The sequence below is a fragment of the Nerophis ophidion genome, linkage group LG09, assembly GCF_033978795.1.
Source record: "Nerophis ophidion isolate RoL-2023_Sa linkage group LG09, RoL_Noph_v1.0, whole genome shotgun sequence".
NCBI lineage: Eukaryota > Metazoa > Chordata > Actinopteri > Syngnathiformes > Syngnathidae > Nerophis > Nerophis ophidion.
Window position 1 is genome coordinate 15,074,479 of NC_084619.1, and position 16,943 is coordinate 15,091,421.

General features: G+C 40.9%; 1 protein-coding gene across 9 annotated transcripts in view; it reads left to right on the forward strand.

The window, feature by feature from the left end:
• Positions 1-16,943, forward strand: part of adgrb3 (adhesion G protein-coupled receptor B3) — a 418,594-nt gene that overhangs the window by 262,506 nt on the left and 139,145 nt on the right. For all 9 annotated transcript variants that reach the window (XM_061910386.1, XM_061910388.1, XM_061910390.1 and 6 more), the window contains one exon: positions 16,701-16,769. In XM_061910386.1, the coding sequence (XP_061766370.1) occupies positions 16,701-16,769 (69 nt within the window). The remainder of the gene's footprint in view (positions 1-16,700; positions 16,770-16,943) is intronic.

Here is a 16,943-nt window from a genome sequence, read left to right on the forward strand (position 1 = left end):
AAGGGAGAATGGACGCATGTTGGCTTAAAAACTAACAATAAAGGTGAAGATATAACACTGAACCGCCCTCAGGAAAGAGTGCTTTAAGACATGGCTAGCTAGCTAGCGGCTAAAGTCCATCCGCAGTCTGCAGTGTTTTAGTAACTTCTAAATCACTAATCCTCGCCTCCATGTCGACAAATAAAGTCAGTTTCTTACAAGTATCATACCTGCAGGTTGAGGAATAGCTATACAGGCTTCACTACACTCCCTAAGCTCACCGACGTCACAATGTAAACAAACACCATTGGTGGATCTACACCTGTAATGATACCAAGTACAGGAGCATATCTAGTCGATACTACTGTGATTACATCGATATTTTTTTGCATCACAACATCTTCTTTCGTTTTAAAAAATTATATTATGCTTTTGAGGACTTTGAATATGACCAATGTATGATCCTGTAACGACTTGGTATCGGATTGATACCTTAATTTGTGGTATCATCCAAAACTAATGTAAAGTATCCACACAACAGAAGAATAAGTGATTATTACATTTTAAAAGAAGTGTAGATAGAACATGTTAAACGAGAGTTTAAGCAGATATTAACAGTAAATGAACAAGTAGATTAATAATTAATATTCTACCACTTTTGCCTCATATTTTTGACAAAATAATAGAATGATAAATGACACAATTTGTTACTGCATTCGTCAGCCGTTAAATTAAGAGCCTTTGTTTGTTTACTTACTAATAAAAGACAAATTGTCTTGTATGTTTTCTATTTTATTTAAGGACAAAATTGCAATAAGAAATATATCTTTAATGTACCCTAATATTTTTTTGCTAAAATAGATACAATAGCACAATTTTTTGTGGTCCCATTTATTTAAAAAAGTATTGAAACGTACCAAAAAGTATCAAAATACCTTTTGATACCAGTACCAGTATCAAAATGTTGGTATCGGGACAATCAACATTTGTACAGTATGGAGAGTACCGTGCGAGGGTTTCTCAACTGATCTCAGCCTGCTACCCACATTTCCCCATTGTCATTAAATCGCGACCCCTTTTTAGTGAAGTCAAACCTCGTCATGGTTTTTAATAGCCTCTGTCAGCATTTTAAACATAAACACCCAAGATCACACTTGGAAATTGCCTTTCAGAGCACATTATTAAGAAATGAGAGCGTGCAAAAATGAGAAACATTTCAATCACTGCATACCTGTGCATTAGGGACGGCGTGGAGCAGTTGGTAGAGTGGCCGTGCCAGCAATCTCAGGGTTCCTGGTTCAATCCCCACCTTCTACCAACCTCGTCACGTCCGTTGTGTCCTTGAGCAAGACACTTCACCCTTGCTCCTGATGGGTCGTGGTTAGGGCCTTGTATGGCAGCTCCCGCCATCAGTGTGTGAATGGGTTATGTGGAAATAATGTCAAAGAGCTTTGAGTACCTTGAAGGTAGAAAAGCACTATGCAAGTATTGATTACAGTATTTAGGAAGATGGCTACTGTATTGAAACATTTTTTTTCTAAAAAAAATGAACAAGTCACACATTGTTTAAATCATTACGATTCCAAAAAAAGTGCAGTTTCTCTCTAATATGTAACCAATCATTATGAAAGACATGAGGACGAATTAAATTTTAAAAAATGCCTTCTAAATATTAATTAAACGTAAATAAAAGTCTGTTCACAGCAGAGCCAAAAGGAGCTCCACTATTCCGGCCAGAAAATCTGATAAATAACCATTCAAAAAGCGCCAACAATACCCCATTTGCATTTCGTGATTTGAATATTAACCAAGTATTAGCGTTATTGTTATTGCAAGAGCTAACGCAGACAAACAATTTATAGCGGCGTCGTGATCACTTCCATGCGAACCTGTGCTTACATCATCGGGTGGTCTGCTGTTTCCTTGCTTCCTTGCTCCCTCTAAGTTTTTTGGAGAGCATAAATCATACATCTCACCTGAAAAGTATATGGCTGAGAATATAATCCGACAAATTGGGACCCTTTGACAGCCATTTAGGACCTGAAACTGGCAAGAACGGCGCGAAGAGTTCACAATGAACTGAACTGAATAAACGATAGGCAAAATTTCCAAAAAAGTGCAATTCCCCTTTAAATACAGTGTTTTAATGCAATTGGTTTATTTCATTGAATTATTTAAAATAGTTGGTGTTTGCCTCTGTTAACTCCTACAGTAACAATGTCGCTATAGCTTAAATAATATGCAGGTCACACTATGTAAATGTATTTGTGTTCTTTTGAGGGCTTTATAGGTGAAATAGGCAGAATCCCCATTACCCGAATTGTTAGTCGACTTGTGCAAACCTTTTTGTTACCATTTCGAAGGCAGAGTAAAGGGAAATACATCAATGGTCTTGTAACATATAGGGATTGTTTTCCCTTTAACAAAAGTAAAAACATCGTATTTGTGCTTATTTGTCTATCCGTTAGTCGGTTTGCCGACTACTTCCTAATTCAAGTGGGGCGAAGAAGAGTTGGTCGGTGCCATGAGGATTCTGGGATTGGATATTTACATTGATGCCTTCGTGACTCCAACGTTTATCCAGAGCCTCATTAAAATTTCATGGATTCTCCCAAAGCCCAAGCACCACCTTAGGGATGAGCGTTTGACCACATTTCCTTGATCGAGCATCGGAATGATTAACTATCACTTAACCATGTCATATGCTTTAAACCATGGGTGTCAAACATACGTAAACAGGATATATATCCGGCCCGCGGGATGAGTTTGCTAAGTATAAAAATCAACCAACATTTTTGAATGAAAGAAACTGCTGTTCTAAATGTGTCCACTGGATGTCGCAATAGCAATTATTTGTATCTTTGTAGATTATGCTACATATGTAAAAAAAAAAAATAATAATAATAAACCACATGATGTTAGTGCATCAGTCGAGGAAAATGAGCAAACTACATAATCACATCCTGTAATTTAATTTTGATATTAGTTATTTCATCTTGATATATTGTAAATTAACACCAATGAGTTGACTGGTGAACATTATCACATAATTTATTCAGAAAGTATAAATAACGACAAAAAAAAGGTATAATACTATTAACCGCAACATTTAAGTGTAAAAAAAAAAAACAATAACATTATGATTTCTTCATTTTCAGAATGTGCTTGTTCTATTTCTAAATAAAGAAAACAATCTGAAGTTGTCTTTATTTTTAAGTTATTGTGCTGTGATTTTACCAGTCCGACCCACTTGGGAGTAGATTTTGCTCCATGTGACCCCCGCCCCATCTAAAATGAGTTTGACACACCAACTTTAAACATTTCCATGGGAGGAACTCAAAACGTGCTGAACACCCGTTTTAATGCCAGTGTTTCACACTGCAAAAAGTCAGTCTTCAAAAACAAGGAAAAAAATACAAATATGAGGGGTATTTTACTTTAACTAAGCAAAATTATCTGCCAATAGAACGAGAAAATTTGGCTTGTCAAGGCTTTCCAAAACAAGTAAAATTAGCTAACCTCAATGAATCAAAAATACCTTAAAATAAGTATATTCTCACTAATAACAAGTGCACTTTTCTTGGTAGGAAAAAAATATGAGACCTTTTTGCTCGACATGTTGAAAAATATTCCTAAATTAAGTAAATGCTAGTGGTATTATCTTGACATAAAGAAAGAAATTATTACTTTAAAAAAAGTACTTTTATACTTGTGGGTGTTGTTGACACAGCTTTGCAACAGTTGATATTCTAGTTTCAAGCATGTTTTACTCAATATAGGTCATGACATCTCTGCTACAACCTGTAATATCTTACTGAGATCATTTAGGACCAAAACCCTTAAAACAAGAAAAACACTCTAACATAAAATCTTCTTAGTGAGAATAATTATCTTATCAGACATAAAATAAGCAAATATCACCCTTATTTGAGATATTTAATCTTACTTAGATTTCAGTTTTTGCAGTGCAGGTCTTAAGTTATTCAAGAACGTGTAGCTAAGTTTCCCATAGCTGTGGCCATTTGTCTTTTAACTGGTTTAAAATGAATCAACAGTGCCTCTACTGACCTCTAATAATTCATCAATAATCAATTCACAATAATCTAGACTTCTTAAAAATGTAGTCATGCAGACGTCATCCGTCCTACTGTGTACTGTTTTATTATTTCCAAAGACTGCCAATATAACAAAGCCAGCGGGGGCATAAGACTTTTGCACATCACTGCATGCCCTACAAAAAAAAAAATAGATCATGATCTTCCCTCACCAACACGGTCACTTCTTAGAGAAACGTCTGAGGCAGCGTGATGGCTGACAAACAAGCCCTTGGCTCTATTGTATTAAGAAGTCTCCTCCACATCCTAAGCCGTTTCATCTCATCATGTTGGACTTGACTGCAGTCCTGATCCTCTTTATGTCAATGATGGAGATTATAGCTAAAGCCCCACCTCCATCTTCAATAAGATAATTTATGTCCTCAGAGCCGTGTCACTTTCAAAGGCACCCTTGTTGGGCCTCGGGATCTCTGCTCACTTCTGTGTGATTTACTCACTCTGTCCGAGCATCCTGTTTGCTGGAACACAAACTAACTGGGCAGCAATCAATTGTCTTTTGACTTTGATTTTTGATCATATTCTTGGCAGCAACAACACCGGGACAATCTAATATTACACAATACCAGAACTGCTTTCAAAAGATGATACTCTAATGCTTTGTTTTTAATCGTGACTTCTTTTCCTACGGGTTTGCTCTACGTATCGTGCTAAAATGTTAACCCGAATTTTAGGTGGACCGCTCAGATTTGTGACTCATTGAAATTAAAACCATAAAAATATGAAACGTGCTCAATAATAAGTATCTGACAATGTCAAATTTTTAGCGAAGGCAACAGTTTAAAGAGCTCAGCACAATAATTTAATCAATCAACGTTTATTTCTGTATCCCTTAATCACAAGTGTCTCAAAGGGCTGCACAAGCCACAATGACATCCTCTGCTCAGATCCCACATCGGGGCGAGAAAAGAACTCAACTCAATCAGTAGAAGCATTTAAGTCCCATCTTAAAACTCATTTGTATACTCTAGCCGACACTGCTTGTTATTTATTACTTAGGTACTCTTGTCTTGTTTTGTATATTGTACAGTATTTTGTATTTCTACAGTGTTTTGTATATTGTACAGGATTGCTTGTTATTTTTATTGGATAGTAGTCTGTTTATTTCAATTGTTAGTTCAATTGTGTTATTTATTTTACCCCATATTTGTTCCCACAACCACACCTTAAGTTGGAGTCTTTAATCTCGTTATATGCAAATATAATGACAATAAAATCTATTCTACTCTATTCTTCTATTCTAGCCTTTAAATAAACCCCATTTTTATACCAGTTGATCTGCCGTTTCTTTTCTTTTCTCCTCTGCCCCCCTCTCCTTTGTGGAGGGGGAGGGGGGGCCCAGGTCTGGTGGTCATGAATGAAGTGCTGGCTGTCCAGAGTCGGGACCCGGGATAGACTGCTTGACTGTGCATTGGTTGGGGACATCTCTGCGCTGCTGACCCGTCTCTGCTTGGGATGGTGTCCCGCTGGCCACACTATGGACTGGACTCTCACTATTATGTTAGATCTACTATCTACTATGGACTGGACTTTCACAATATTATGTTAGACCCACTCGACGTCCATTGCATCTGGTCTGCCCTAGGGGGGTTGGGGGTCACTCACGTCTGCGGTCCTCTCCAAGGTTTCTCATAGTCATTCACATTGATATCCCACTGGGTTGTGAGTTTTTCCTTGCCCTTATGTGGCTGTGAACCAAGGATGTTGTTGTGGCTTTTGCAGCCCTTTGAGACACCTTTGATTTAGGGTTATACAAAGGAACATTAATTGATTGATTGAACCCAATGGGATACAATGAGAAACCTTGGAGGGGACCGCAGATGTGGGAACCCCCATCCGGGCTATCGGTGCAATGGACGTCAAGTGGATCTAGTTTATAGTGTGAGAGTCCAGTCCATAGTGGGGCCAGCAGAGAATCATCTCGAGTGGAGACAAGTCAGCAGCGCAGAGACATCCCCAACTGATGCAAAGATGAGTGGTCCACCCCGGGTCCAGACTTTGAACAGCTAGCGCATCATCTGTGGTCACCTAATAACCTCTCCACACAGGAGAGAGGGGCAGAGCAGAAAATAAACGGCAGATCAACTGGTCTAAAACGGGAGTCTATTTAAAGGCTAGCAGATACAAAGTAGCTTTAAAATGGGATTTAAATGCTTTTATTTCTACTAATTGGGGATTATGTTCTCTCACCCTTTGAAAAGTAAGTCTAATGAGTTTAAGTTTAGGATAGGAGAAACCTATTTTGGCTTTTTTGGAAAATTGCCACATCTATTTAATTAAAATCAATTGGCAACACCTGCATTATATGTAAAGGTGTACCCTGTGAGATCCAAAACTCCTCATCAAGTCAATATTGTAGTGCACAGGGCTCAAAATCAAGGCCTAAGGGCCAGATTAGGCCCACCATGTCATTATTATACTGGTTTACGAATGGCTGGAAATCCATCCATCCATTCAGTTTCCACCCCTTGTCCCGTTCTGGGTCGCCAGGGGTCGCTGGAGCCTATCTCAGCTGCATTAGGGTGGAAGGCGGGGTACACTATTGCAGAAGGCTGGAAATAATACATTTATTAATTTTGACAGAAAAATTGTACTGAATGCAAATGCATGTGTTGTACACTTTAATACTGTAAGACCACTTCACAAAATATTCCAAGCCTTTATTGTTAGGTTTTGAAAAATCAATACTAAAATATCTGCTTGTCACCTCGGCTTATGATTTCAGAGCAAGTTATCCATTAATCAAATGTATTATAATAATTATGATAAGTTGCCTAGGCAAATTGTTTAATGGGGCCATTACTGTATTTTTTCGGACTATAAGCCGCACTGGTATATAAGGCTGAAAGCACAAAATTTTAGAAGAAAAAAATATATTTTCATACATTAGCAGCACTGGACTATAAGCCACAGATATATTTACATAGAAATATTGTGTAAATTATTATTTACATACATCCAAACAGTGCCTGTAACACAGCAGTAAAATGGCTGATCAAACAAAACAGAAAAGTCATTGATATGTTTATAATAATGAATAAAGTTTTCTCTGTTTTTAATAATAACAATAATAATAATATATTTTATTTGTATTGCTCTTGACAGTCGTACAATAAATCTCAAAGATCAGGGGTCGGGAACCTTTTTGGCTGTGTGAGCCATACAAGCCAAATATTTTTTAAAGTATTTCTGTAAGAGCCATATAATTTTTTTAACACTGAATACAACTATATACGTGCATTTTTAAGAAAGACCTACATTTTTACAGTATAATAAGACTCTTTTTCTTTTTAATAACATTGTTATTCTGAGGCTAACTAAAAATAAATAAAATACTTCTTGCCATTAATGCGACTTCTTGAACAGGTGCGGTAGAAACCGGATGGATGGATGAAAATGCATGAGAATGTTTTATATTTTGAACATATTTTTGACACTGTATTTACCAGCGGAATTATTCATTACTTATCGTGTTAAGCAATGTCAGCTAAGATTTATCTGAGAGCCAGGTGCAGTCATCAAAAGAGCCACATCTGGCTCTAGGAGCCATAGGTTCCCTACTTACCCCTGTGCTAGAGAGTAAAAACACCATAAAAGCGTTCAAAAAACAAGACAGTAAAAAAAATAAAATAAATAAAAGCCGCAAGCAGCGTTGAGACCGCCCTCACCCCCCCTTGCACCTCAGGGTTAAGTCGGCATGACGCATGCAGTCACGTCCTTCCCAATGTCCAATGCACCATCACAAATGTCAGGAAGGTCAGAGCATGTGGAAGGAAGTTATGACCGTTATCATATTCCACCCCAAAGGGGGCGATTTTGGTGCCGATATCAACGTGTGTGGTGGGCTTCACGGTGGCAGAGGGGTTAGTGCGTCTGCCTCACAATACGAAGTTCCTGCAGTCCTGGGTTCAAATCCAGGCTCGGGATCTTTCTGTGTGGAGTTTGCATGTTCTCCCCGTGAATGCGTGGGTTCCTTCCGGGTACTCCGGCTTCCTCCCACTTCCAAAGACATGCACCTGGGGATAGGTTGATTGGCAACACTAAATTGGCCCTAGTGTGCGAATGTGAGTGTTGTCTGTCTATCTGTGTTGGCCCTGCGATGAGGTGGCGACTTGTCCAGGGTGTACCCTGCCTTCCGCCCGATTGTAGTTGAGATAGGCGCCAGCGCCCCCCGCGACCCCGAAAGGGAATAAGCGGTAGAAAATGGATGGATGGATGGTCAACGTGTGGTCGTGCTCAGACCCCAACTGAAAAAGCTTTACATCAGTTTGGAAAGAGATCTGATCATCTTGAGTGCAGAAATGAGAGTTTGATGGTTGATGGCGAGGAGCGGTTTTTGCCACGAGGCTCCACCCACTGCGGATGGATACCAATAGGTGCTGAGCAATTAGGTTGTCATTGCATTTGTGCTAATTCTTATCAAGCTCTGAATTTGTGGAGCCAAGTTATATTTGTTGAAAGTTTTTGTGACAAACCATCAGTTTAATGTTTGCCGCCACGCCACGCCCACATTCTAAAGCGTAGGCAATATTCCTTGGCAACCTATCATCCCCCTTTCGTGTAGTGCATGGGTCTCTAACTCATTTTCATTAAGGGCCAAATCGCAGTAATGACTGCTTTCAGAAGGCCACTTTTTAAAAATGTATTTACATTATGCATGCGGGTAGTAACCTGTGATTCATCACGATTAATTGAAATGCATATGCATTTGATTATTAGATTTGTGTTTAATAATAATAATAATTATAGATTTTATTTGAAGAAAAGCACTTCACGTTGAGCAAGCAACCTCAAAATGCCACAATGTAAAAAAAAATAGTAATAATAATAATAATAATGAAATGAAAATAAAAATAAATAAAATATAAAACTAGAAACAGCCCAATAGCTAGAACCAGCATGCATGTCTATAAAAAGGCTTTTTTTAAAAGATGGGTTTTTAAGCCTTTTTTAAAAGCATCCACAGTCTGAGGTGCCCTCAGGTGGTCAGGGAGAGCGTTCCACAGACTGGGAGCAGCGGAACAGAAAGCCCTGTCTCCTATAGTTTGTAGCTTTGTCAGTGGAGGTTGGAGGAGGTTAGCCTGTTTGGAGCGGAGGCGTCGTGTGGAGGATTTGGGGGTGAGCAGTTATTTGAGGTATAAATAATAATAATAATAATAACTTAGATTCATATTGCGCTTTTCTAGACACTCAAAGCGCTCACGGAGAAGTGGGAACTCATCATTCATTCACACCTGGTGGTGGTAAGCTACATCAGTAGCCACAGCTGCCCTGGGTTAGACTGAGGTAGAGGGGGGCATTTCCATGGAGGCACTGGTGAGTTAGAAAGGAGATTTTGAATTCAATCCTGAGTGGAACAGGAAGCCAGTGAAGGGATTTTAGAGTTTGTGTGATGTGGTCATGTTTCCACACTCTCACCAGGATCCTTACAGCACTATTTTGTATGCACTGCAGCTTCTGAATGTTCTTGCTGGGGATCCCGACAAGAAGTGCGTTGGAATAGTCGAGCCTGGTGGAGACAAAGGCGTGGACGAGCCTCTCGGCATCAGAGGGAGTGAGTGAGGGGCGGAGTTTCGCAATGTTCTTGAGGTGGTAGAAGGAGGTCTTGCACAGTTGTTTTATTTGAGCCTCAAAGGTCAGGGGAGGGTCCATTTTAACACCCAGATCAGTGACTGAGGATGACCGGAGGAGGTGATGCTGGTGATGGTGTACGACTGAGTCTGATGTGGTGGTGCCGACTAGAAAGGCTTCAGTTTTGGTGCTGTTTAGTTGAAGAAAATTGTGTTCCATCCACGCCTTTAATCTCCTCCAGGCAGTTGGTAATTGTGGATGATGGCAGGGCTGCAGAGGGGGTTGGGTTTGTTTTCAGGTAGAGTTGAGTGTCATCGGCATAGCAGTGGAATGATATTCCGTGCTGGCTGATGACACGGCCAAGGGGGAGCATGTAGAGCAGGGGTCTCAGACACGCGGCCCACAAGACAATATTTTGCGGCCCCCACCTTCGAATGAAAGTTTAATGTTAGTGCGGCCCGCAAGTTTTATATGAATGGTGCTTTACAGCGTTGTTTCATTTGGGTCCAAAATGGCTCTTTCAACGTTCTGGGTTGCCTACCCCTGCATTAGTGGAAAAGCGGCAAATGAGTGAAAGCGACAGAGACGTTGCCACGGAGATGAGAGTTTTCTTACGTGCCTGTCCGTCAGTAATAAAAGTCCCCGATAACCTGGACCAATTCAAACCGTTATTTTTTTTATTTTTTATTATTGTTTCATTTGCATTGCCTCACACGATGAACACTACACATATTTCTATATGACACCGAATAACATTCGGGGAGTCGTTACATTTTTTTGCGCTCGCTATTCCGGTACTTTCCTGGCTATTGTCTGCCGACCGCCATGTTACTGTAGGGAGGAAAAGCGGAACGACACACATTGCGGGAATAACCTTATTGTCCGTGCGTTGGCTAAATACAAATATATTCCACAACCCCAAACATCCATCCATCCATTTTCTACCGCTTATTCCCTTTTTAGGGTTGCGGGGGGCACTGGCGCCTATCTCAGCTACAATCGGGCGGTAGGCGGCGTACACCCTGGCTCTTTCAACGTTCTGGGTTGCCTACCCCTGCATTAGTGGAAAAGCGGCAAATGAGTGAAAGCCACAGAGACGTTGCCATGGAGACAAGAGTTTTCGTACGTGCCTGGCTGCGGTCACACCGCGACACCTGTCCGTCAGTACTAGCAGTCCTCGATAACCTGGACCAATTCAAACCGTTATTTAAAAAAATATGTATATATTGTTTCATTTGCATTGCCTCACACGATGAACACTACACATATTTCTATATGACGCCGAATAACATTCGGGGAGCCGTCACATTTTTTGCGCTCGCTATTCCGGTAGTTTCCCGGCTATTATCTGCCGGCCGCCGTGTTGCTGAAGGGAGGAAAAGCGGAACGACACACATTGCGGAAATAGCATTATTCTCCGTGCATTGGCTAAATACAAATATATTCCACAACCCCAAACATCCATCCATCCATTTTCTACCGCTTATTCCCTTATTGGGGTGGCGGGGGGCGCTGGCGCTGGCGCCTATCTCAGCTACAATCGGGCGGAAGGCGGCTTACACCCTGGACAAGTCTCCACCCCAAACATGTCTTTATCAAAGCCTGCAGTGAAGAGAAGGGTTAGTGATGTGCAAAGACAATTCCAGGAAAAGTAGGAGATGCAATATTTCTTTGTTGGGCACTGCGACATGTCTTATTTGCACAGAGAAAGTTGCGGTGCACAAGGAATACAATTTGAAAGGTCATTATACAACTAGACATGCTGAGGAGTATGCAACATTCTTTTTAAGAAATATTTTCTTGCGGCCCGGGCTTTGCCTCCAGTGGCCCCCAGGTAGAGTAAGTTTGAGACCCCTGATGTAGAATGTGAAAAGGGTGGGGCCGAGGACTGATCCTTGAGGGACACCACAGGTGACAGAGAGTGTGTCCAACTTTGCCTCTCCCAGAGAGACGCACTCTGTTCTACCGGTGAGGTAGGACGTGAACCAAGTTAGAAAAGTGTCAGAGAGTCCGATGATTGAGTGTAGGAGGATGCGGATGTTTATGTTTAACATGCTTTAAAATCATAAGCAAAGGTGATTATTATTGCTATTCTGAATGTTGCTGGGTCGGGTTTGGTTTTGGAATTGAGATTGCAATTGTTGTGTATTGTTTCGTTGGATTGATTAAAAAAATAATATCCATCCATCCATCTTCTTCCGCTTATCCGAGGTCGGGTCACGGGGGCTGCAGCCTAAGCAGGGAACCCCAGACTTCCCACTCCCCAGCCAAAAAATAATAATAAAATACAATTTTAAAAAGTAAACAAAGGTGAGAAGCAGATATTCCACTCGGGATGGTCTCCTGCTGGCCCCACTATGCACAGGACTCTCACTATTATATTAGATCCACTATGGACTGGACTTTCACAATATTATGTTAGACCCACTCGACGTCCATTGCATCCGGTCTCCCCTAGAAGGGGGGGGACCCGCATATGCGGTCCTCTCCAAGGTTTCTCATAGTCATTTACTTGACATCCCAGTGGGTTGTGAGTTTTTCCTTGCCCTTATGTGGGATCTGAACCGAGTATGTCGTTGTGGCATGATTTAGGGGTATATAAATAAATATTGATTGATTGATTATCTCACAAAATAGTTTTGCTATACACTATGTAATAATATAATTGGCATGATCAGATAACATTAAAGGGGAACATTATCACAATTTCAAAAGGGTTAAAAACAATAAAAATCAGTTCCTAGTGGCTTGTTGCATTTTTTGAAGTTTTTTTCAAAATTTTACCGCTCTCGGAATATCCCTAAATAAAGCTTTAAAGTGCCTTATTTCCGCTCTCTGTGCAGACACTGGCCATTTCCCTGTGACGTCACACAGTGCCGCCAATGTAAACAAACAATGGGAATACCACAGCAAGATATAGTGACATTAGCTCGGATTCAAACTCGGATTTCAGCGATTTAAGCGATTCAACAGATTACACATGTATTGAAACGGATGGTTGGAGTATGAAAGTATTGAAGAAGAAACTGAAGCTATTGAGCGAATAGTTATTGACGCTATTCATAGCCATAGCATGGCCGAATGGCTGCTTTAGCATCGCCGGTAAAATGTTCGGCCCAAACGATCAGGACTTTCGCATCTTTTGACACTGGAGCAACTTAAATCCGTCGATTTGTAAGTGTTTTTTTCGCATTAAATGTGGGTGGAAGGAAACAAAATATAATTGCAAATGCATCTACAGGTTGTGCATACATCTCTGTACCATGTCTGCTTTAGCACCGCCGGTAAATAGCATGTTAGCATCGATTAACGTAGCATGTTAGCATCGATTAGCTGGCAGTCAACATCAACAAAACTCACCTTTGTGATTTCGTTGACTATCGTTGCAAATGCATCTGCGGGTTATCCACACATCTCTGTGCGATGTCTGCCTTAGCATCGCCGGTAAAATGTGGAGACACTCCCGCACATTCAATGGGGGTCTGGCGGCAGACACTTTCGCATCTTCGGGCCAGTGGTGCAACTTGAATCCCTCCCTGTTAGTGTTGTTACACCCTCCGACAACACACCGTCGAGGCATGATGTCTCCAAGGTTCCAAAAAATAGTCAAAAAAACGGAAAATAACAGAGCTGAGACCCAATGTTTACAATGTGTTGAAAATGAAAATGGCGGGTGTGTTACCTCGGCGACGTCACATTCTGACATTATCGCCTCCAGCGCGATAAACAGAAAGGCGTTTAATTCGCCAAAATTCACCCATTTAGAGTTCGGAAATCGGTTAAAAAAAGAATCGGTTAAAAAAATAGATGGTCTTTTTTCTGCACCATCAAGGTATATATTGACGCTTACATAGGTCTGGTGATAATGTTCCCCTTTAAAGTTAAAAATATGCATTTTGTTTCTGTCCAAATTTAAACAAAGAATGCATTTAGTAAAAATAATTAATAAATAAAGTTTTTTTATTGGAACCCATGTTTCCCAGGCTTTCACGGGTCCCATAGAATGATGTGGCGGGCCAGAACTGGTGCCCGGGCCTTGAGTTTGACACCTGTGGTGTAGTGTCGGTCATTTTGATCGCAACTCATTTGGTCAAAAGTCCCTAGGAGGAGTTCGTTTAAGTACGACCCCTGTTTTATTGCCTAAAAATGACCGACGGAAATGAAAACGGCCAACATCCTGTTTGTTTTCAAAAATGGGTTCTTGAGACTTTTACGTGTGTCCTGTCATGATAAACGTCTTTAGCGTTTTTCCTGACGATACATGAATCTGGTGGTAGGGGTTATTTTATTTTTCTAATTTTCAAGGGGGTGCTTGAGGGTCAATTTTGAAATTTTGTGTTAGGTTCCCCCGAAATATCAAATTGTTGCAGACCTCACACACTTGCAAAAATTGGTGAGTTTTTGTGCGCCTTAAAGGCCTCAAAAATGCGATGGAAGTTGGACTAAAATAATGCACGTAGCAATTATTAGCTTTGCTGCTCAGGCCCTAACAATAATAATAAAAATAAGGTTCAAGATGTTTATCAGGATTCTTTGTCAATACCTCGAGTTTGAACAGTTTCATAAAGTGGATCATTTTAGTACATGGTTTGTTTTCTTCACGTAACCCATTCCATAATTATCTGTTTGGGAAAAAACATCCATAGATTAGCCACACCTTTGTATAAGCTATAGGGTTCAAAGCTTGAGTAAAAAGTAGCGTCTTATAGTCCGGAAAAAACAATTTTTGTTTCATTTCATATATATTTACTGTCACAAACGGCCCTCTGATGACAACCAAAGTTGTCATGTGGCCCTCAATAAAAACAAGTTTGACATCCGTGTATGCAGGGCATGGCCTGAAGGTCAATTGTTGTACGTATTTTTAAATTGTGCTCAGTTGACAAAAAAAAAAAGAGAAAATTGAGGAATGCTCATCAAACACTTATTTGGAACATCCCACAGGTGAACAGGCTAATTTGGAACAGGTGGGTGCCATAATTGGGTGTAAAAGTAGCTTCCATGAAATGCTCAGTCATTCACAAACAAGGATGGGGCGAGGGTCACCGCTTTGTGAACAAATGTGTGAGCAAATTGTTGAACAGGTTAAGAACAACAATTCTTTTGCAAGCAATTTAGGGATTTCACCATCTGCGGTCTGTAGTATCATCAAAAGGTTCGAGAATCTGGAGAAATCACTGTACCTAAGCGATGATATTACGGACATTCGATCCCTCTGGCGGCACTGCGCCAAAAAGCGACATCAGCGTGTAAAGGATATCACGACATAGGCTCAGGAACACTTCAGAAAACCACTGTCAGTAACTACAGTTTGTCGCTACATCTGTAAGTGCAAGTTAAAACTCTACTAAGCAATGCGAAAGCCATATATCAACAACACCCAGAAACTCTGCCGGCTTTGCTGTGCTCGAGCTCATCTAAGATGGCCTGATACAAAGTGAAAAAGTTTTCTGTGGTCTGACGGGTCCACATTTTGAATTGTTTTTGGAAACGGTGGACGTCATTTCCTCCGAAACAAAGAGGAAGAGAACCATCCGAATTGTTATAGGCGCAAAGTTCAAAAGCCAACCTCTGTGATGGTATAGGGGTGTGTTAGTGCCCAATGCATGGGTAACTTACACATCTGTGATGGCACTATTAATGCTGAAAGGTAAATACAGGTTTTTGAGCAACATATGTTGCCATCCAAGCAACGTTATCATGGACGCCCCTGCTTATTTCAGCAAGACAATGCCAAGCCACACTTTACAACTGCGTGGCCTCATAGTAAAGAGGTGCGGGTACTAGACTGACCTGCCTGTAGTCTGCCTGTGTGGCGCATTATGAAGCCTAAAATACCACAACGGAGACCTCGGACTGTTGAACAACTTAAAATGTACATCAAGCAAGAATGGGAAAGAATTCCACCTGAAAAGCTTTAAAAATTGGTCTCCTCAGTTCCCAAAAGTTTACTGAGTGTTGTTAAAAGGAAAGGCCATGTAACACAGTGCTAAAAATGCCCCTGTGCCAACTTTTTTGTAATGGGTTGCTGCCATTAAATTCTACGTTAATGATTATTTGCAACAACAACAAAAAATGTCTCCGCTCAAACATTAAATATATTGTCTTTGCAGTTTATTCAATTGAATATAAGTTGGAGAGGATTTGCAAATCATTGTTTGTATTTACGATTTACACAACGTGCCAACTTCACTGGTTTTGTAGAATAATTCAAAACATACAAAAATAAACATTGTGTAGTTAGTCCGTCACAAGAGGCAGTACACTCATTTGTTTATCAGAAAGGTAAAATAGGAAAGAAATACGTCAAAGTAAAACTTGTCACATGTGCTTGCAGTTTGTGTTGACCAAGGATGGGCGATCTGTAGCCTGTTCAGCCATTTTTGCACCGTAAAAGATCTGTGAGGTGGGGAGAGCTTTGTGTCCACCGTTATTACCAGAGCTCTTTGGGGGAGGGGTGCGGGCTGACAGCAGAGATAGGCCTCCGCCGCCCACCCTTGATGTGTCTCTGCACTAATGCAGTGTTAAAGTGGCCACATTACCACCAGAGGGAGCATAAGCATTCAAGTAGAAAACAAGATAGCCTGTGTCAAGAGATGGAGGGAGAGAGAGAGACTCCCTCAGGCACACTGTGGACCAGACCAAATAACAAGACTAAGGATCAGACCCAGGTCCTATTACGACTGCAGGCGTACACCCCAAGCATCCCCGACTCGCTCCCCGCTGAACAAGGAAATGCTCACAGCTGCTCAAACATTCCCTTTCATCATTTTTTTTTATTTTTTTTTTTTCTGGATGCAACTTGTGCTTTTTTCCTCCAGCGCTCCATGTTTGCTACAAGCTGCAGGGCTGCGTTCAAGGAGACTCTGTGTACGTCTTTTCCCCACGCCGTCGCACACACTCGTGACCCCCTGCTCGTAGTGCTGCACTGAGGAAAAAAAAAAAGGCCTTTTATGACTAGGATGAGAGAGAGAGAGAGAGAGAGAGAATGCTTGCGTGTGGGTGCGTATCTCATGTTTGCCATCATTATCTCCACAGAATTTCTTTCAAATCATCAGCAATCTCCTGGAGGAGGAAAACAAGGAGAAATGGGAGGATGCACAGAAGGTAGGCATGTTGCAGTGAATAATTCAGCTCTGCATGAGTGTGTTTGGCACTAAACGCGACTCATCCGTAGACTTAAGTAAAAGTCGGCCTCTCACGCTGGGACGATGCTCCGCTTCACATGGGGTCATTTAGCAGGTGTCCTCTGGCATGCGAGTGGCCTCATTTTTTTTTTTG